This window comes from Aplysia californica, unplaced genomic scaffold (genome assembly GCF_000002075.1).
Source record: "Aplysia californica isolate F4 #8 unplaced genomic scaffold, AplCal3.0 scaffold00075, whole genome shotgun sequence".
Lineage (NCBI taxonomy): Eukaryota > Metazoa > Mollusca > Gastropoda > Aplysiida > Aplysiidae > Aplysia > Aplysia californica.
The window spans coordinates 1208367-1230837 of record NW_004797345.1 but is presented as its reverse complement, the minus strand read 5'-3'; the positions used below and the strand labels follow the sequence as shown (position 1 = coordinate 1230837).

At 38.3% G+C, this 22471-nt stretch overlaps 1 protein-coding gene across 1 annotated transcript in view; it reads left to right on the top strand.

Annotated features, from left to right (window-relative positions):
* The window catches only part of LOC101848874 (transmembrane protein 209), a 35591-nt gene extending 13360 nt beyond the window's left edge, over positions 1-22231 (top strand). Inside the window, exons 3-16 of the mRNA XM_005094104.2 lie at positions 230-288; positions 1451-1591; positions 2403-2644; positions 3402-3504; positions 3842-3928; positions 9479-9651; positions 10963-11025; positions 11557-11650; positions 11843-11971; positions 13283-13374; positions 15414-15528; positions 16934-17031; positions 17769-17842; positions 22032-22231. Of these exons, the coding sequence (XP_005094161.1) occupies positions 230-288; positions 1451-1591; positions 2403-2644; positions 3402-3504; positions 3842-3928; positions 9479-9651; positions 10963-11025; positions 11557-11650; positions 11843-11971; positions 13283-13374; positions 15414-15528; positions 16934-17031; positions 17769-17842; positions 22032-22083 (1522 nt within the window). The 3' untranslated portion in view covers positions 22084-22231. The remainder of the gene's footprint in view (positions 1-229; positions 289-1450; positions 1592-2402; positions 2645-3401; positions 3505-3841; positions 3929-9478; positions 9652-10962; positions 11026-11556; positions 11651-11842; positions 11972-13282; positions 13375-15413; positions 15529-16933; positions 17032-17768; positions 17843-22031) is intronic.
* Positions 22232-22471: the final 240 nt, after the last annotated feature.

Below are 22471 nucleotides of genomic sequence, written 5' to 3'. Positions count from 1 at the left end.
CTGATTCCACCACGTCATGACACATATAGTATTATAGATTAATATTTAAATTGCTGACAGGTTATTTTTTTTGGTGAGATCGTTCATCAGCACTTTCGAGTGAAAGTGTCGTTTAAAAAATGTTTTATTGTGTGTATTCCTCTTTAAGCGGAGGTAGTTTTGAAGAGTTAGCTCTGTGCATATATTATTTTCTGGATCTGGTAAAAAACTGTCTTTTTATGTTCAACAGGTCCTATTCCATCGTGTCTGGCCCTTTGTCTATCGACCACCCCATTGTGTGGTTTGTCGGTAAGTATTCACTGTGAACATCTGGAGTAGTGGACTTATTGTTCTCAAGTTTGATTTGGAGGTGTATTGTTTTGTCAATATGATATTGATGTCAACTCAGTTTCTGATTTTCTTTGACAAACTGTTTATAAAACAAAGTTCAGTGGAACCTGCTCTAACGGCCATCCGTCCGAACACCCCTTCCCACGTACCCCCTTGCAATATTCTATAATATCATAATGACAAAGTCCAAGTACAAGAGGACCACCTGTCTTAGATGACATCTTTTGTCCCTGACAATTGGCGGTCGTCCTGGACAGGTTCATCAGTATTCTCGATTGATGCAACAAAATTTAAGGGAAACTACTCTAGTAACGTGTTACCATTCAAGTAGTCTGCCGTGTAATCCTATTTTGTCATAAATAAGTAGCACTCATAGCCCTGAGGATTCTTCACTTCGTGTGTTGTACGCACTATCAAAAAGGTTAAGCTGTCTTATTTCTGGTGGGGGTTTATAGGGTGACGTTGTTTGGTCCTGCTTATTTATTTCCCCTCTATTGCTTCTGTCTGTCTTGCCAGTTCCCAGAATAAAATTGCCATTATCCTTTGGAGATGTTTCTTTTAAACTCAAACGTACTAAAGAGTCTATTTTACTTGAGCTCTGCTCTGTCTTGATTTGCCACATGAAAGTGCAATTCCTGTTTTATTTTCAAATGATCGCTTCTTTTATTAAAGTGTGTACAAGGTTGCTATGGATGGTTGGAGGGTGCTCTGGTGTGGTTTGCTCTATCTTTCCTATCAAACATTTATAATCCTCGTTCCTCTTCCTTTTATTTGTATATTACTCTCTTGTAACATCTTTAATCTTCAAAGCTTGTAATTTGTGTTGTAAGTGTGGTAAAACTCTTGCTAAAAAAAGCTAAACAGAGAGGTTGCATATGTCACCTTTTCCCCCTTGGTCTACATCTGCAACCTGTTAATAATCTTCAAGATCAGGAGACTTCTCATGGCCTCATGGGGCACATGAGCAGTGATAATTTTGCTCAAAGTATTACTTGTACTTATCCCAAGTCTTATTAAGCAGTGATATAAACAGTGGGTAGTGTATACCGTTAGTTGTGGGATAAATTTGGCCATAACAAGTGCTTCATAAGTGCTTTACGTCACTCTCTCTCTCCCACAGAGTTGTCTATAGCAGTCCTCCTCCTGTTTCAAATTGTTAGTAATGGATTGTTTTTATGCCGTTATTTCTGGAGCTACTTGTTCGGATCAACTGTCAGTGTCACTGAGAAACAGAGACGCCTGATGGCTATTCCATTAAATGGTAAGTGATAGTTATTCTTTCGACTTTTTTGTCTTTTATTTGATGATGTTCTCCACTCACTTTTGGTGTGTGTGTTGGGGGGGGGGGGGGGGGGGGGTTAGTTCTTTTTGGAAAGGGTTGGGAGGGTATTACATATGTCTTTCTTTATCATTTAACACTTTAATACGCCGGTGAAAATGATCTGTTCTGGTCAGTTGCGCAGTTCTGCGCCAGGCCCAAGAAGTCGGTTGTTGTCGCTCACCTGGCTGGGTGACCAGATGGGGTATTTTGTACTGTTGGCTGTGTGACTGCAAAGTGTCAAAGTGTTTCTACACGGAAGTGGAAAGTAAACTATTTTTTATAGATTACAGTAGCATCCAGGATCAACAGCTGTGGTTACTGGTGTTTTTTGACTGAAAATAACATTTGAAAAAGACAATCACAGACATAAGTCTGTCCAGTATGTTGACTGACTAATCTCTCCTGATTATGTAGAACAGATTAATGGGCTTGATCTCAGAGGATCAAAAACTTTAGTGAAATGTTGTTTACTCAACTCACTGGGATAAATTTTACTTTGTTGATGTATGGCAACTGTGAAGATTTCTGGTAAGTATGCATGGTAGTTGCTGTTTCAATTGTTGATGTGCAAAGGAAAATGTGTTCTTTTTAATATGTCTAATGTGTTTTAATGTGGATAATGTTATTTTCAACAAGTACCACTTGCAGTGTGTAGAGATAAAGGGACTTAAGAGTGTCACATGTTCTTGTTGTTTTGTTTCTTATGCTAAATGTGTTGTCTGACTTTTACTCTGTTCTTATGAATTTTCAGACAAAAGTTTCCGAACACCGCCAAGAAATTTGGGAGGACCTTCGTCTTCCACACCTCTGACCTTCAGTGCTGGGGATTCCAGTCAGTTTCTTTCAAGAAGTTTCACATCCCCATCTCCAAATGTCTCTTACTCTTCACCTCTTCACTCTTCTGCTACGTATGGGTCACCGTATGGGTCTTTCTTGAGCTCATCCTCAGGGAAAGCCAGCTTCAATGCTAGTCCGAACTCGTCTCTTGACAGGGTAGGTTATCTCTAGGATCCCGTGTGCACGGTATGGTGAATACGGAATTTTACTCTCTGCATCTATATTGATTTAGATCATTGTTCATTTTAATGACAGTGCTCTTCATTATTTATTTATTTTTTCATTTATTCTTTTTTTTTTATTGTTGTTTAAAAATGATTTCACAACGCTATATTATAGTATATTGAATATTTGTGCTACAGCGTGGTGGAATCAGGCGCTCATCAATTTTTCAGTTTATAGAGTTTTTAGTAGAATCTCAAAGTGAAAAAAATGCTGATTTATTTTGAAAAGATGTCGAGATACTTGTGATTGAATGAGATGGGGGTCACTTGGTTTCAGAGGTGAAATTAGCTGTAAAATAGTCGCCAAAGTTTTGCGACTTACAAGGCTTGAGTGACCTTGGAAACTACATTTACAATTTTTTATGCCTTTAATCGTTTTTCAATAAAATCTACATAGAAATGTGTTTTTTTAATGAACATTAAAGGTGTTGAGCAAAAAAATTTTTTTAATCCGATAAAAATTGCCCAACAGGTAGAAAAATGTCAATTTCTTCTATATCTTCATTTTGACGAGTGCCTGATTCCACCACGCTGTCATACATTTTGTAAGTATAAAAATGTGATGGCAGGTTGATTTCCATGTCTTTGATTTTTCTATAGTAGGTGAAAGGTTGAAAGGCGCGGCCATTGTTAGTACTATAAATACTCTCACCCTGACTAACTTTTCTTTATTTGTTTCCCTCTAAAAGAGCCTGAATCTATCTGGCATGTCCCAGTCGTTTGGTCGTCCAGAATATGACAGAACAAGTCTCAGGTCTCGGAGATCAACATCACTGCCAGTCTCCTCTCGATGTAAGTGTCCAGCATTGATGCCACTGGTTTAAAAAAGTTTCTCTTTTATATTTCCAGCATTCTTTTTTTTTTTTTTTTTTTTTTTTGTGATCATGTCATCGGCTTCTCAAGACCCTATCTTTCATTTTTTACAAGAGATGTTGTTATCATAACAATGCATAAAGATACTGATGTGTGCTATTTTTTATACAGTATATATATATATATATATATTATATATATATATATATATATATATATATATATATATATATATATATATATGTATAAAAAATATATATATATATATTGTGCCATCTCAGTTTGGCTAAAATAGGGATTATATGTCTTCCTCCAGCTTCCAAGTACAAGCACATTACAGATGTTGACACTTTGAATCGCTACATCCAAGAGGAGGAGGAAAGAGAGATGAACAAGTCTCAAGGTTTGTTTTGCAAGACTTCACACATTCGTCTGTTACAAGTGATGAAAAAGGACATAGTCTGTAATTCATGTCCTTTAAGAGTCTTGGAGAGTTACAATATAATAATAGTTTTTACCTTTTGGAAGAACTTCTTTCTTTTCATAAGCAAAAATCTGCTCTATGCTGGAACACTCATTGGTAACAGTGATTATTTTTTATTGAAAAATTGCCTGCTTTAAATAATAATAATAATAATAATATATAACATTTATAGAGCGCATTTCCAAAAAAAGTAGCTCAATGCGCTTTACATTGGAATACCCATTTTTCAAAAACCTTTTTTACTACTTCCTTTCTTCTCAAGCAATATACATTAATGCACACACACACACATACACACACACACACACACACACACACACACACACACACACACACACACACAGACTATTTTCATCCAGACATAGGAAAAGAACAAATGTAATGAAAGATAACGTTAAAAGCTTATGAAGGATAGGCCTGTAGGAACAGAAAATGTTTAAGATGTCTTTTGAAGCTATCAAGTGTTCTTATTTGTCTTAGTTTCATGGGTAATCTGTTCCACATAAATGGACCAAGATATGAGAAAGATCTCTCTCCATATGATTTGTATGATTTTACAGGTGTCACAAGTAGGGTGTTATCGTTCGATGATCTTAGGTTTCTCCCTGGTTTATATATACTGATAAGTTCTTGTAGATAAAAAGGAGCAGTTTTATTTACACATTTGAAACACATGACGCAGATTTTAAATATTATTCGTTCTTTTACAGGGAGCCAATGCAGTTCTTTTAATAATGGAGTGACATGGTCTCGTTTTTTAGATCTTGTTATCAGTCTAGCGGCATTGTTTTGAATTACTTGTAAACGATTCAAATATTTGTTGTTCAGACCTGCCAGGAGTGAGTTACAATAGTCTAATCTAGATAGGATAAGAGATGTTACCAGTGTTTTTGTGGTCTCTTCGCTTAAGTACTTTCGAACTAGGCCTATCCTTCTCAGCTGAAAATAAAGGGATTTGGACAGAGATCCTACAAACGAGCCCATTGATAAGTGGTGGTCAATATATACACCGAGATTCCTGACAACTTCTTTACTAGATGTCATATGCCCATATAAATCAAAGTTGACACTTTCCAGATCTTTATTTAATCGTGGATTTTTTATAAGAATGATGTCTGTCTTTTCTTCGTTTAGTTTCAATTTGTTTACTGTCATCCACTTTTTGATTTCATAAAAACATTGTTTAGTGATGGAAATCATGTTTGGTAGATCTTGAATGGTGCCATTAACATACATTTGGGAATCATCGGCATAAAAATGATAATTCAATCCATGATTTTGTAAAATGCTTGCTAAGGGCTGTGTATATAGTGTAAAGAGCACTGGTCCAAGAACGGACCCCTGTGGAACTCCATAATCGAACCAGACCTGCTTTGAAAAGCTATTTTTAAAAAAAGTTGCACTGACTGAACTCTTTCTAGTAAATATGACTTAAACAATGAAAGCACAGTACCAGATAAGCCAAATGAGCACTCAAGTCTTGTGAGTAGAATAGCATGGTCAATTGTGTCAAAAGCTGCGGACAGATCCAAAAGAGTTAAAAGACAGATGTTTTTGCTATCAATGGAATCCAATAAATCAGACGTTACTTTTAAAAGCGCAGTTTCGGTACTATGATGAGTTTTATAGGCAGATTGGTAAATTTCCTCAAGACCATTTTTTCTCATGTGAGACAAAACTTGACTTAAAACAATCTTCTCTAGAATTTTTGAGACAAATTGCAAATTCGAAACTGGTCGATAGTTTTTAAATTCATTTTTATCAAGCCCGGGTTTTTTCAATAAAGGTTTTACAATAGCTTGTTTGAAAGTATTAGGTACTGTGCCAGTGGCAAGTAACATATTCACTATCTGAGTAATGTGAGGTAGGACAATATCAATACAGGTTTTGAATACATGAGCAGGCATTGGGTCAAGGTCGCATGTTTTTATGGTTGACCCATTAATACAATTTAAAATATCACTATTTGTAACTGGACTAAAAGAATCTAATATTTGTCCAGTAAATTCTGAAAATTCCAAATTTCCATTTGGCTCTAGGTCGAGAGAAGAGCGTATGGTATTAATTTTGTCATTGAAAAAAGTCACAAATAAACTACAAAGTTCGTCATCTGATGTTGCAGAGGGGAGAGGAGATATTGTTTCTTTTCCCAGAATAGCATTGGTAGTTTGAACGAGTTGTTTGGGTGATTTAACATCTTGTAATTCATGTAGATAGTATTTTTTCTTGTTATTTTCGATGATTGAGTTGACTTTGTCTCGGTGGTTAATAAAGATGTCTCTGTGAACTTGAAGTTTTGATTTCCTCCACCTGCGTTCTGCCTGACGTCGATGTTTCTTGGCCTCTTTGATTTCAAGTGAAAACCAAGGAGAAAAGGGTCTCGACGAAATGTTTCTTTTTACCATTGGCGCATGTTGGTCGATTGCCGCTTTGAGAGTGTCATGAAATGTGTCTGCATCTAGGGAGGATAGACTTGTCAGACTTTAGTAATTCTATTGTCTATAACAATGTGTGCTCTTTAAACTTTTTTTTTTTTTTTTTTTTTTTTTGGTAGCCTAAGTGTGTTTTACGGCGCTCGCAACTGCATAAGGTCATATGATCGCGCGGGACACTCCAAACATTTTCAGTTGGTAGGAAATTTTGAATTTGAATTTTGCACGGGTGGCAGCCGGAGCCTACTCTTTTCGATTTTAGACCCCAGGGGATCTTTAACGTGCGCAACTTGCACACGCGACCTCCAAAATTTTTCGCCTTTGTCCGAGAAGGCTAGGTGTAGATCTTTCCTACAACAAGATCAGGGGTATGGCTGAAAGACGGCAGTAAGAAGGAGCTGATGTGTAGCAGTAGAAAGGCTGCAGAAAGAGTCAGGAGCCCAGAGGAGGGGGCAAAGGAGGTGAGGGGATGGAAGCAGAAAGTGGAGACGACAGCAGATGACAGAACATTGCTAGAGAACAGGAAAGGAGGTGAAATGAGACAATTTTAGAGCAGAAAATGTTTCCGTCGCCACCCGGATTCGAACCCGGGACCTTTAAATGAGAGGCGAACACCTTAATCTCTAGGCCACGAGATCCCCCTTTTAGGACTCTGAAACAAAGTTGTGTCTTTTCTAGGTCAATGACTTTTACGTGATGATATCGACTTAACAAACTCAATTGTATCTAACCACCTCTTTCCACTTAAGTCTGAACAAATACTAGCTTTACGCATTGAGTGACTAATTTCTAAAAGCCAATTACAGACTGATACAAAGAGTTGGGAACGTACTTTAATATAATCTATTCAGATTTATTGGCTGAAGTTTATAAATGTATAAATGAGTAAGTAAAGGAAAGAGGCAGGGAGTTTTCTATGTTAAATCAAGTGGATCTAAACCTTTTTTTAAGGCAGCCGGCATTTTCACGACTTGTGGAAAAAAAATGATGCACGTTTTCATGATCTGTTGTTGGGGAAAAAAGGCTATGCGTATTTTCACATGTCGAAGAGATACTGGCTCTTACTGCAGAGGTCTAGGCATATTAGTTAAAATACAATTTCTTTTCAGTAGATCTAGATCTAGTTTCCGATTTTGGACCTCTTCTGTCACCATTCCGATTAAACTCCATCCTGAAATTCTGTACTTACCGCATCTTCATCTACGCCACAACATTAATTTTTAAAAACATAGGAAGAGATAGAGAGAGAAAGAGGGAACTTGCCTTTCTAGGTTCTCGGACGGTAGATCTAGAATCTAAACCTCGGCAGTAAGTTGTAGGCTTATTTGCGCGCTCTCGACTATTGTCCCTCTGTGCGGCTCGGTCGGGAAAATAACGTGCCAAAATAAAGATTAAAAAAAAATTTTTTTTTTAAAGTGAAATTATGCTCTGGTTTTGGCATTTGACAATCAAACGCGCAAAAAAATGGTGGAAAATTAGAGTATATAGGCTTGGTGATCATATCGTCAGGATTGATGTTCCCGAATTTGTGTAGCCTACTGTTTGGAATGCGATGACAAATTGAATACCTGCAATGGAAAAATGCCATTTTCAACCCCCGGAAAGCTTTAAAAATCTGTCATTAAAGGCCCATTCCATGTTGTGCATGTTACATCTGAGCTCTACTTTCACGTATCTTGAAGAGGAACTTTTTTACTAGTACAAGAACATAAAAAAATGCGCAGGTAGATCTAGATCTATGTCACAGTAGGCTTGGGTAGGCCTAGATCTAACTAAGTAAGGAAGACTCAAGATCTAACCTTGAATGAAAATGTTGATTTGTATGTAATTTCAACCCTCTAAATTGATATTACAAATGAAATATACCACCAAAAAAATGATAAAACCAAGACTTAGTGCAGTGTCTTTGATGTGTCTCTGCTCGTGCTGTCGTAGCTTCCATAATATTATATTAATGATTACCAATCAAGAAAGGGTTGAACTTGAAGTACTGCCACTCTGCTGGGCAGTGTTTCGACTCGTCTTTGATTGTGTTGTTCTTGGCGGTGACTGATTTCAAGGATTTTTTGCTGAAAACATAATTTGTACCACAGTACTTCAAAAATTCTTCCTCGAACTCACGATACTGTTTAAAAATTCGTCCCACTTCGAAGGGATGAGGATTTGCATCCGCCGTTCTTAGAGAGAGAGAGAAGCATGGCCAGCAGAGAGCAGAGAGTCTATGCCCTCTGGCATGACCCAGCTGTTCACTGATTGGTCCTAAGAGAAAAACAAGGGGGGGGGCTCTCGTGGCCTAGAGGTTAAGGTGTTAGCCTCTCATTCAAAGGTCCGGGGTTCGAATCCGTGTAGCGACAAAAATATTTTCTTCTCTAAAATGTTTTCCTTTCACCTCCTTTCCTGCTCTCTAGCAATGTTCTTTTGTCTGCTTTCATTTCCACTTTCTGCCCCCACCCCCTCACCTCCTTTGCCCCCTCCTCTGGGCTCCTGACTCTTTCTGCAGCCTTTTTACTGCTACTCCTTGGCTCCTCCTTACTGCTGTCTTTCTGCCACACCCCTGATCTTCTGGTAGGAAAGATCTACACCTAGCCTTCTCGGACAAGGGCGAAAAATCTCGGAGGGCTCGTGTGCAAGTTGCGCACGTTAAAGATCCTTTGGTGGTCTAAAATCGATAAGAGTAGGCTTCGGCCTCCACCTGCGCAAAATTCAAAATTTCCTACCAACTGAAAATATTAGGTGTGTCCCGCGCGCTCATATGACCTTATGCAGTTGCGAGCGCCGTAAAACACTTTACTAAAAACAAAAAACAATAAGAGAAAAACAGGTCGTGAAAACGCGCATAGATTTTTTTTCCACGACAGATCGTGAAAAGGTGCATAGATTTTTTTTCTTTGACATGTCGTGAAAATACCAGCTGCTTTTTAAAAAATTCTTTTTTTTTTTTCAAAAAAAAAAATTTTTTGTTTGTTTTGTGCTTGACAGATACAAATTTTATGCTGTTCAAGGAATAAAGTTTTTAACTTTGTCTTTCTTCTAACAGTGTCCCCTGACAACTTGAGCTCTGGCAACGTGTCATTTTGGAGCTACGGCTCAAACCCCCTGGACTTTACTCAAGTATTGAGACGCTTTGCCTACCAGCTGGCTCCTCGCACTCCGGCTTCCCTGACTTTGAGAAGTTCCAGTGACCAGGGTAATAGCCTTGGCATGGAGGAGGTGAGAGAATGGCCATGCTGCAAACTGATGTGTAGATATTTCTGAAATTCTTGAAAAAGTACACATTTGTATGTTGCGGATTTATGAGTAGGCCTCTGCATACTAGCAAAAAGTGTAACCCCTGTAATGTTGGAGTTGAGACTTGGAAATATATGTGGCACAACGTGGTGGAATAGGGCACTCGTCAACTTTTGGGCATGTGGAGTTATTGATATCACCTGAAAGATAGTTTGCTTTCAATGAAAAAAAAATCCATCTAGCTTGAATAGAAGTTGAGATATTTGCGATTGCAGAAGGTGGGGTAGCCTGGTTTCAGTGGTTAAATTAATGAGAAAATTACCGCCAAAGTTTGGCAACTTCAATAGCTTAAGAGTACTTGAAAACTGAAAATGACATATTTTGTGCCTCCCTTAAACAAGGGTTTTCAGTAAAATTCACATGGAAATGTGTTTTCCTACAAACATAGAAGGTGTTTAGCCCAAAAAAAATTGCCAAACTTGTGGAAAAATACCTTTTTCTCTGATTTCATTATTTTGACGAGCACCTGATTTAACCACAATGCCTCACATATATTCAGATGGTTATATGTAAAACAGTCGAACCTTCCATGATGGTAACCTGTCCAACGCGGCCGCCTCAACTATTTCATCAAACAGAAACCACAAAAGATCCTAAGATGGACCCGTAAATCTCTCATCGCCGGACACTTTGTCATAAATTATATATTGGGCCTTGATGCTGTGGATGAGCTGTCATACATTCACCTGTTGTTATTGTTAGTCTCTCTAATGAATGAATGGATCATATCGTGTAGGTCTCTATCATTGTTTACCCAAGTTGACTAGTCGATAGCAAAATTTCAGCTGCTGGTGAGAGAAGTGTGTCATCCGTCATAACCTAGGCTTTTTGAGATCCAAGAAAGCCTAGGTCCCTTGTTGGTCTTCAAGTTGATAAAAGAAGGCTTGAGCAGCCACTTTGGCAAAATAAAAAATTAATTCCGACCTAACTGAAAATGCTAAATGTGTCCTGCGCGCCCATATGACCTGATGCTGTTGAAAGCGCCGTATATCACTTGGCCAAAAAAAAGGAAAATAACGTCCCCTTGACCGTTACTATAATTCATAATGCCTTGGTCTAATTACCTGGTTTAGACTAAATTAGAGTTATTTTTCTTTAAACACATAGATGCAGAGTGCAGGAATACTTTTTTTCATATTGGCTGGGCCCTGTCTTGTAAGAATTTTTGTTCTCTGCACTGAATGAATAAATCAAATAAGAGATGATGTACGGTTATTGTATGCTAATCCTCAGGTGTGGGGCAAATATAATGTGACTGAAGATGATTTGTATGTGTGGACAGAAAAGCTGCGCAAGGTGAGTGGATTCCTTTACCTGTTATCTCATTTTTCTGAATTCTGAGACTCTTTCTTTGAATTTATACATGCTCATGCAGCATATGTACTGTTGACATTTTTTTCTCTGCCTATAGATCATATTTCTCAGATTGAAAGGTAAATGTTCAACCTCAAACTACTGAGTGATAAAACATAAATGGGCAGAAAAAAGTTTTAAGTGACAAGTACATTCAAGCTCAGTCACGCAAATACATACGCACACCCACACCCACAAACACACACAAGTAATGAAAGTATAGTGCTCAAATGTCATCTTAACTTGAGCTATGAAATTTTATGTAAAAAAAAAAATTATTGATAGCTGATAAAATGCTTGCAAAATTTGGGTTTAGTTTGAAAATGTTCAAGTTTTACACTGTATTTTGTAAACTTCCAGGTTATAGTTGTTTTGTTTTGTTATGTTTTTTTGGTTTTTTTCTCCATTTCATGTCTTTGGGTGAACCATTTTCTGTACTTTTGTTTTAATCTATGTTTGCTGTTCTGTTTTCAGTGGCTGAGTTTCACCATCGTATCCAGACTAAATGAGGAAATTGAGGAAATCAACTCTAAACTACAGAAAGTCAACACTGAGGACAGGATAGGAAGTATGTATAAAATATTTTTCGACCTGTTTTTAATTACTTTTTTTTTTTACAAATAAGATTACTCAGGTATCTCGCAGGCTGATTTTTTAAATTTGTCTCCGGAGTCTCATCTTTTTAGCTCTAGATGTTTCCATAGGATGTTATTTTTTCTATGCTTGTTGGTAAATGGTGTTGTGATGTGATGTATTTCAGAAGCGGGCGTGTCTGCTCTCAAGCAAATTGCCATGACCAAACTACGAAGCTACATCCCCACCTTGAACTCTATCTTCCCTTACCTGGAGTTCACTGCCAATCAGGAGTATCTGTACAAGAGACTTAGAGGTGAGAAGATAAGTTTTGGTAAGTTTTGAAGTGGGCTGGTCAGTACACTTTTTCAAAATGTCCATTCTGTTGGCTGCGAAACGTGGCATTTACTTCACAAGTTAGTAATGTCTGGTTTCATTTTGAAGATTTTCTGTGCTTTTTCTGTCGGCTGTTACGGAGTCCAACGAAGATAAAAATTTCCACTAAGATAGCTTTCTCTGAAGTGAGCCATCCCCAACTGTTTTCTGTGGCCAAGTCTAGCTTACTGACATCATGAGTAGGCTTTTGGATGTGGGGACTGGGAATTTGCATAGGAGAAAAGAAATACTCTGAGATGCCTGACTTAGGAAGGAGTTTTTATTTTTGGGTTAGTGGTTTTAAAGAATTTGTTCAGCACAAGATGTGTGTTGAAATGAATTTAGAAAATGAATTGTTTTTTTGGTTTTTTTTCCTTTCTTGGAGCTTGAGGTTTCGTTGAATCAGATTTTATTGAAAGTGATGTTCTCTGCTCTCTGTTTTTGTAAACTTTTTAACACATTACACCCTAACTCACCCGGAACCGCCCGCGCCGACCTAGCGTCTTTAGAAACAAAGTCTCGCCTTGACGAGATTCTGGGGATGAGATTTTGATTTGCATAGTTATTGCAAAAAGTTTCTTCTTTCGTTTGATACCAAAACGAAATTTTTCGGACCAGTAGTTTTAGTATTAGAGCCAATAAAAGTGCGATCGCGTTACTGACACTTCATAGGTGCCTCGACTTGTTGAAAAGCAACATAATTGAGTTCGAAAAAGGAAATAACGCTGGATTTGAGCAAAAACAAGCATATGACAAATCAGATGACTCAGACTTTGATGAAAACGTTGTAGCAAGAGTTTGGGGCAATTCAGATTGATCAGCTGTAGAAATCTAGAATTTAGATCTTTGGCCCGACCGCGAGGCTGAGAGTGAGAGTGACGGGTCGGACACCAAGACTGAGCTAAAGTTAGAACATTTCCAACAGTTTGCGCATACATAAAGTTATATTTTTCTGAAACTACATTCATTTTTTGTTTTAACTTTCATTTTTTCGGGATTTTTGGAATTCGTTTAGTATTTTTAAAATGTGGGTTTTTTTTAAGGCTAGTATTCACGGGAGGTGGGTTCCTTCCCCTTGCTTAGGATCTAACAAAGGACTTCCCGTTCAGACCCTTAGGCTGTAATGTGTTAAAAGTACTATATGGCAAATATTGCATTAAGAGTTTTTCTTTATGAGTCACGTAAGTAAACGAACTGGGATATCACAACAGTAATATGATTTGAGCTCATCGTTTTTTGTTTTGTCTTTCAGATCTAAGCACAGGGAGTATGAGTGCCTATACTTGGAGCAAAGGGGGAAGCTATGGCAAGCCATGGAGTGAACATTTGCCCACAGATGCAGCGGTAAGTTCCTGCCTTTGTTTGCAAACTTACGAGGGTTGTTTATGGGGCCCAGTTATTTTTTTTCCATGTCTGTGTTTATTGTACAATGGGGCTTATCATCCTTGTTTCCACAACAAATTATACAAGTTTCTATTCTCTACAGTACAATCAACTGGATTTATTTTTGTTAATAGTACTGCTGTAGTATAATTTATTTTTGACGATGTACTTGAATCATTTTATATTTTATCAGCATGGGTCTCAATAGTCCGCTATTTTTTTGCGAATTTCCGCTACCGCCATTTCCTCCGCTAAACTCCGCTACCGCGACAGCGGGCCAATCAGAAAGAGACTTGTTGGGAACAGGGTGACTACCAGGCCCCGGGAATTTTAAAAAAATGGCCGAGACCCGGGAAAATACATAAAAGATCTCAAATATTGTGTCACCAAGGCTCGACTGGAAAGTCAAGATCTACATTAGCTTTCGTTACCCCCCCAGAAATTTGTCAGTAATTGTCTGATAATGCAACATTTATTGTAACATGCAGTATGCAGGTTCGGCATTACAAACGTGGTGTTGCCTTGAAAATAAATCAATATCTGTCACTTGTGGGGGCAACAACAACAAAAAAGAAAAGAAAGTTATACAAGCGTCTTGTCGGGCTCGCCCTTGTGACCAGTCAATGAACCTGCGCGCGTTCAGAGCGCTGTGAAGTACAGGACTCAGGAATGGGGGGAGATTATTGATTTTTTTTTTAAAAGATGCACTCGGGGATAGGGGGAGGGCTGGACGCAACATCAGAAAAAATTAAACTGGAAGCAAGTGTTTAATGTTTAGAATTTTGATCACTACTACAGCTCTCTGCAAAGTAAAGTGTGCGTAGGTGCAGGCCTTGTGTGAAATCGGGAACCGTCATAACTTGTAAGCGTCTTATGGAACTTAGGGCCTAAGTGTTCGCGTTTCATTGGATTGGTGACAGTAAATTAGACCTCTATATTTTAGCTTTCTGTTCAAGATTCGCAGATTTTCAGTATCACTGCATTTTGCCTTCCCACAATTCTTACACCTCTCACATTGAATAGGTCTACTTGGGCTTTTCTACTCTACTTTGAGTTTGAGCATTAATTTTTGTCTTTCAGGTTTATTATATAGGCCTGTATATATGATATGAATCATGACAGTCTATGTTCTGGTTCTAAGCTCAAAACAAGATTCCTTTTTATATAGTTTTATATACAAGTGAATATGATGAAGGGAAAATATAAATTAGTCGCACAAGACCCCAGGCGCCACCACTTTCTGTACGTAATCAAGATTGTAAACATTTGGTACGTGACTTTTACTTGAAATTTTCTCCCAAACCCTCAAATTGGTGTGAAATAACCTTGCTTTGATAAATTGATGGTTTTTATTTCAGCATTCTAGGGTTCAACAGTATAATAATAATGGGTGTTTCGCGAAAATGGGCTTCTGTGGCGATCACCCAGAAAGTTCCTCCTTTTTTAGAATTCTGAGTTGAGACCCATGATCAGGTCAGTTTAGCTCAAAGGGAAGAAATTATTTTGGCAAGGAAGTGCTAACAGACTGATATTGATAAGTTCCATTTATATTGATAAGTTCTGTGTGTTTCCGGGTATTTCACCTTGAAATAGTGTGTGGGAGGAATACTTGTCACTGAAAAAGCATTTATGATTACTAATCAAAAGTTTGCGATGGTGTGATAAGTGCTGAAGATAGAAAATGTCCATCTGGTTTCTTTCTTTTTCTTTAAATGGAGGTATTGTGGAAAACTATTTATGTAATGAATGCCATTGTTTCCTTTGTGTCCTGAGGGTGTACTGACATGAGTGTGATGTTTATGAGAGAGAGAGAGAGAGAATTATATCACTTACTGTGGTTGCTCTGTGTTGAGTTTGACCATGTAAAATCAGGGAGGGAATTGGGAAAGGGGGGTGGGGGTCTACTTATGGTTTCAATATAGTAATAGTAAATTTAGCTGTTTGTTATATTTATTTGTAGATCAGTAAAAATGTGCATCCTTTTTTCTATTTGTCCTCAGCTGGTCATGCACATGTTCTGCTGCTATCTAGATGCCAGACTGCCAGTCCAGCCAAAGCATTCTGATGGAAAACCTTTTACATCCCAGCATTTTATCAAAACCCCAGATAAACCAAGTATGTTAATTCACTAACAGACTGACAAGATTTTTTGCTGCCTTTAACCAGGTACCCTTTCCCTCTTGGTTGAAGTGAGGAAAATTGTATTAGTGTCTTTCCCCAGGACACAATGTGGGCCCCCAGTTGGAATTTGAACCCATGACCTAATGTTTGCAAGTCAAATAATGTAGCCAGACCTGCCATTCATCCCGATTTTTATCGGGATGTCCCAATTCCCCCCCCCCCCCCCCTGAATCTCAAGCATCCCGATTGTGTCTGACAATGATGTTATAACAGCAGAGTTTAATGGGTCTCACATTTGATATCAAATCACAGCAGTGCTGCTCATCAGATAATATTGATGCTTTATTCTGATCAATGTTTTCTGTTTCAGAGATAGCAAAGCGTTTTTTTGTTGTTGTTAAAGGTTAGTTTTATTGTCTTTGTAGTGGCATGATTTTTTAAAGTGGGGTATCATTGGACATCCTGTATTTACTTACTGTATTGCTTCTGACTGTCGCTCTTGCTATTTTACTCTTGTCGCTAATTTTTTATAGTGAATATTTTTTTGGTTTATGGTTTGGATATAGTAAACAGCTATTTTTGTTTTTCAGTCACACTTTTAGTAAGCCTGTGTAGGTGAATGGGTTTAAAGCCCTTATCAACACTGTTAGGTTAGTTAAGAGGGCGGGATCATCTGTTCAGATATGACCTGGCCAAATGGGCTGAAAGCCTTGAAAACTCCATAAAACGGCGGGACTTCAAGAACCACCCACTCTGATTGGAACCAGAGCCATGGTCCATCTTGATACCAACTAAGCTAATTATGGATCGCTCGCACACACTTTTTGATGTGATAGATCACTAAAGGTACTGGTGGCCAGTTGACATTCTTGCAAAGGATGATCCTTTTATTTTTCTAAGTTATGTTTTATGAAGCTCCCCTCGTTGATTTTTCCATTTTGTTCACTTTTGCATTATCAGTTTTGTTTCTTCAGACTTTTCTCTTATTACTACTGTATGAGTAGTTGGTGAGCGCTCTGGCATGGTTTGTTCATTTTTTCTTATCAAACATCTATCATAATCTATCCCCGTTCTTTCCTTTGAGTGTTTTTTTGTACTGTAACATCTTTAATTTTCGGCTGTTGTGTGGCCTTTCTGTGTTACAAATGCCATAAAACTCTTACTAAAACTAAAACTATACTTTCACAATTGTAGCCACTCAAGTCCTCTTGCTGACTTGCTTTACCATAGCCTCATCCGATGAGCTGGCTCTACTTCCTCTGTGTGTCAAACAGGATTGATGATTTGTGAAAACAGTATGTGGAAAGCATTACTTGCACTAAATTGTTTGTCGTGGATAAAAAAAAGATACCTTTGTTGTGTTTATTCTTACTCTAATCATTCTGATGGTTGTCCCCAGACGCTGACAAGAAAGAGACCCTTCAGATCTACCAAAGCAGTATAAACCCTCCACATTTTCAGGTGGTCATTGGATCAGAGACTCACAATTTGTGCAAGGTATTGTAAACGTTTAAGTGTTTTTTGGTTGCTTTTTTAACTCACTGACTACTGGCCATATGTTGAGACATAGTTTTCATCTGGCAATTCTTGGTGCCTTTTTACAAATTACTACAGTCAATACTCTCGGACTGGTTCTTTGTGTAATTTAGCGTAATGAGGTGACTGATGTAAGTGAATTGCAGTCAATCTCACTTGATCTGCTAAGAGGGCTCCATTTGAGAGTTGAATGGATCTCTTCAAAGCTTTTTGTTCGTACAGCAGTATTGTTCCCTAAATTATCATAGGCAGGAATGTTAAGAATTGTTATGTGTTGCTTTTTGGGGGGGAGGGGGGGGGGATCAACAAAGATTAAGTAATTTTGTAATTTGAAGAAAAAGAGTTAATTAGAAATTGTGAGACTTTGTTTGCTTTTGTCCAAATGCACTTCGAGTGAAGACTTTGAAATGTGGTTTGTGGTGGTTGGCGAGTGCTCTGGCGTGGTTTGATTCTTCTTTCCTGTCAAACATCTATCGTCTTTATCTCCCCTCCTTCTTTTTTGTGTTTGTTACTCTCTTGTGACACCTCTAATCTTCGGCACTTATATGATTTTATTGTGTTGCAAGTGCCGTAAAACTCTTACTAAAGCAAAAACGAAAGGTGCTTTGTTCTTCCTAAATGTTGTTCTTATGCCCAAGCAATATCTGGACAGGATATTCTATAAATAAAGCTGATTTTACTCTTGTTGTCACCCACAGGGAAGGAACAACATGTTTCAAGCCATCCTACTGTTGTTGTACCACATCAGGGTGAAAGAAAGTGGTATGCTGGGGTAAGTTTCTCTTTCTCAACAGCATTCTGTGTGGTGAAAAGTTTCCAATTGAAGAAAAAAAACAACCTAAGTACTGTTCATATTATTGATCTGTACACAAATAGAGGTAAATCAGATTCGTTCTATGTTTCTTGATGGTAGAAAGTAAACATTTGATTTATTTGTTTTCAAAGATACTTTAATGAAACCTTTATTATTTATTGTATTTTATTTCATGTAACTTTTCATGACCTTTGAATTGATAGATTTTGTGGTGAAAATGGAAGTACATACAGCTCTGTGTCAATTTTTTTCAAAGACAAGTGATAAAGCAATGATTAGTAGCCGTGGACCAAGAATCATGTGAACTGAAAAAACAATGAACACTAGTTCAGTATAATCGACTTATGTCAACCACGGCGTCACTTTTCGCCCGATTCTGTTACCTTTAGTTAGCGTGACTCAGCAGCCCGCCGAGCTCCCCGGCTTGGGGTCACGGGGTTAATAAGCCTTGAAGCGACTTTGCCGGTGTCGGTTAGGAAGTTCGCATTTTTGACTATGTTTAAAACGATATAACTTCTTCCCCATCCCACACAGCTAACCATTACGCGGATGTACTAAAAGTTCAATGTCTTGAGATTTATTCTGCGTTAGAATGGTTAATTTCTGTGCCTTAGTTTTTGTTTTAGACAAGTGTTTGTCCTATTTTAGTTTCAAACTTATGAATAAGTGATTGTTATTTTTAAAAAGGCGCGACAGATCTCTCCAAAATCTGTGTTAAACTGACTACGAATACAGTAGTCTCCGCCTAAGATCCCGGTGCTTGGGAGCAAGGAAATGCGGGATCTTAGGCGAACCGGGATCTTAACCGACGAACCTAGGAAAGAATCTATGGTGACCCATGTTAAGGCTCACAATCGGTAAAATGGTCTCCCTCCACTCTAAAATTAACTGACGTGACCCCTTGGTGGGTTTATGGCATATGGCGAGCAAAGAGTGGTTAACCTTGATGACCTATCACGGTGCATAGTGGCATGAGGCGTGCCAGTTTCACTTATTATCCTATCATGAATCTCAGGATCTACGATTATCCAGTTGCCCCTCCTCTTTACCTGTCCAAAATTTATAGCTTTTCATCTCTGACCGAGCCCCCCCCCTCCAAACCGCCTTTGTCCTTACACACCATTACGTTGTGAATGCACCAATTAAAATTCAGTCTGTCCCGCAAATTCGGGAGTAGAGACAACTGCTGCAATGGTCAAGGAAGAGTTCACGGTTCGATGTGATCCCGCTTGGAGCGAACGTGTTGGCCCTACCCACCCAGCGAGTGATGCAAGTTTAAGTGGCGAGCTCAGGTGTGAGTGCGATGCGTGGGGAAAACAAACGCGTTGGTCAGTTCACACTCCGGTGTGATCCCGTCTGGGGCAAACATTCTATTGCTTCATCGAGTTTTACAACGTGTATGTGATCACATTCACTATAGTGGCTGATCTTTGACGCGACGAACAGTTTATTGATCTCAACTTTTCACTCTTGATTGATCGGCTGTGCCCGCCCGGGTTTTTGTTTAGCAAATTGTGATCTGAAATGCGGGATCTTAGCGGAATGTAGACCTTCAGAGTGAATCAGAGCGGGATCTTATGGGTGACTTTTGTATAGTAATAATTCTGTTTTCCTAAAACAACGGGATCTTAAGCGAACCGGGATCGTAAGCGGTGGGATCTTAAGCGGAGACTACTGTATCATGTCTTTTACCATGAGAAATCTTAAATCTGCGCGAGTAGTAATAGTCAAGTTATGAGAAAAGAAAGATGCACATCTGCATTTTTTAACTAAAGACGATCAGCGTTAGCTCTTATTTTACTATTAAACAAGAGAAAGTTGCTCTGCGTTTGTTCATGAATCATGCTGTGTCTGTGGCAGCCTGCATACAACTAAAAGATATAATATAAGCGATTTAAAAAACCCACAAAACCGTGTAAATACATGGGTAGAGATAAACTTCTTGTATGGAATAAAAATAATAACAGCTAACACATTCATTCTTAGTTTTTGTGTCGGAAATATGCGCGGACACAATTATGAATGTAAAGAAATCAGTCACATTGTCAGTTATTGCAAATGGTCATAGAAACGAAAAATAAAGCTGGAAAAGTCGGGTGCTGATTCAGTGTCCCTGGAAAGTTAAAAATTATTCTTGTAACCCAATTACGAGAAGTCATCCCTATTATTCAGTCAACTTACAAAACCTAGACTTATCGTTTTAAGAAAAGTAAGGAATTTCTGGAGTGTAACAGATACTGTTCGTGTATTACTTTGAAGATGTATTCTGGCATTAAAATCGATTTGTACTTTCAATAGAGAAACTTCATGGTAACTTTTATACACTTTTTAGAAAATATGCGAATATTCACGATTATATTAGACACATAAAGTTGTATTTGGAGGAATTACTTCATGGCGAATTGTGTGCCGGATGGATAAAGTTGCAAAATTACAGCTTTCTATTATATGCGCAGATACCATCTTTTCTGAGTATTTGCACCAATGCCATGTCGTTCATGTTCCAAAAGTTCGACAGTTTTTGTCAAGGCCTTTTTTTTGTATTGATTTTTTTTTCATTCACGCTAGTCTAAAAAAAATTACAATTTAGCATTGCCGACTCCAGCGCGTCTAACAAAATAACCAGACGAGTTACAATGTCCGTTCTTTTTTAAGTCTCAAGAGCAGAAATGCATGCTTTGAGTGCATTAAATGAGAATTACCATTTATACAAGGATACACCTAAAATTGTATGTTGAAAAGTACCGAAAATTAAGTCGGCCCAGACAGAGCGGCGACAGGGAGCTGACCCCCGTGACCCCGACGTGATAAGGCGCCCGGCAGGGAACACCCGCGGCAACTAAAATTCCACTGCCGGTGGGTCGTGCGAAATGCTTTTAGAAGTAGATTTGATGTCGATATATAAAAATGTTGATAAATGAAAATACAAAGCCAAAGAGGAAAAAAACAAAGGGAGGTCAAGGGTAAAAAGACAACACTATTTTTAAGCTGGTTGCTTCCCTTGATTCTAAAACTACTACACAGTGAAGCTAAAAAAGGGGGGGGGGGGGGGGGGCTTGGAGTTACAGTACCAAAGACCGAGCAACGCAAGGCACACACTAAACACCAGCGCAAACTTTGTTGTAGCATCCTTGTAAGGCCTGTTTATGGCCGCTTGCAGGGGAAAAAATGGAAAGGCGAGGCACTGACTCACTGACCGTGGCACTTCACAGTGATAGACTGAGAATGGGATGGGGAAGGGGAGTGAGCGATCGGGAGTGGGGGTAGGGAGGTGATGTTCAGCGCCCAAGACACTCATGTCTGTGAGGCACTGTACTGTGTTGGAGATGACACTGTAGGCCCTACATGACCTACTAATGCCTGGTGTGTCGAATAGGCTACTTGGCTGGTATGCGGACTTAATCTGTCCCCGTGGTTTTATGCACCCCACATAATTTAGCAAAATTTGATCATTTTTTGCATGATTTCTGATTATTTTCCTTATCATTTTTTGTTAAAATTAACAGAATGGCATAATTTCTCATTTTTGGTTGTTTGCATAATTTCATTATTTTTTTGTGCATAAAATGACGGGGACAGCTTGATGAAAAACTAATGCATTGACTTTTAGCGTGGCTTTTTCCCCCATTTATGTTCGTAGGCTTCGCCAGGTACACAGGAAGCCTGTCAATAAAGCAGAGTGGGCCGAAAAAAAGAGTCGATATAAGAGAAATTTTGTGGTGAATATATTGAAGGAAGAATTTCATAATTGGAAAATATGTCGATATGTCAAAATGTCGATACATCGGCTGTCGATATAATACTGTACTTGAGTAAATGTGTATGTTGATAAAGCATTTTAAAGTTCTGGTATGGTTAGCATTAAAAACCCAGGAAATGAATCTTGCACTATCCTGGTTGTATTGTCCATGGGCTCTGTCAAAGGAAGAAACTGCTCATATAATAAGCAAGCACTTTCTGTCCCTGTATACTCACACCGTGACACTTTCAGAACAGATATTCCTGTCGTTACCGATTTTAAAAATGCTCCCGGTGTCTACGCCTTTTTTTATAATGAATACTCAGTATCAACGAACTTTGAGGTTGGGCCCAACTACTTTGTTATAACCTGCATTGCGAAACCATTTTCTCTTTTTTCTCGTTTCAGGCGAATTAATCTTGGAATGTCTGGCCTCAACATGTTGTGGATATTTGACTGAATTCCTGAACTGTTCTGAGGGTATTTTAATTTTGCTGTCCCACATCAATTGGGTGTATTTTAGCTTTTCATTTGTAAATAAAGCCATCTTTGTAACATCTGTCATTTGTTTTTATGCAATTGTAATAAAAAAAATAATTAAGCCATCATTGTATTGTCAGTCTTTTTCTTTTTTTTTTTTTTTTCGTTTTGCTTGTTTGTACTATCAGTCCGTTGGTCATGAAAAACTGTTCTGATATCTTGGGTGACTCTTGGAATGGAATATGCTCCTTTATGGTTTGAAAAGACACCACACAAACTTTCAGATCTATAGCTTTGAGAAAATTGCCTTCATAGCAGTCATTCTGTGGCTGACTGACTTGCAAATTAAAGGAACAGCAGGACCGAGG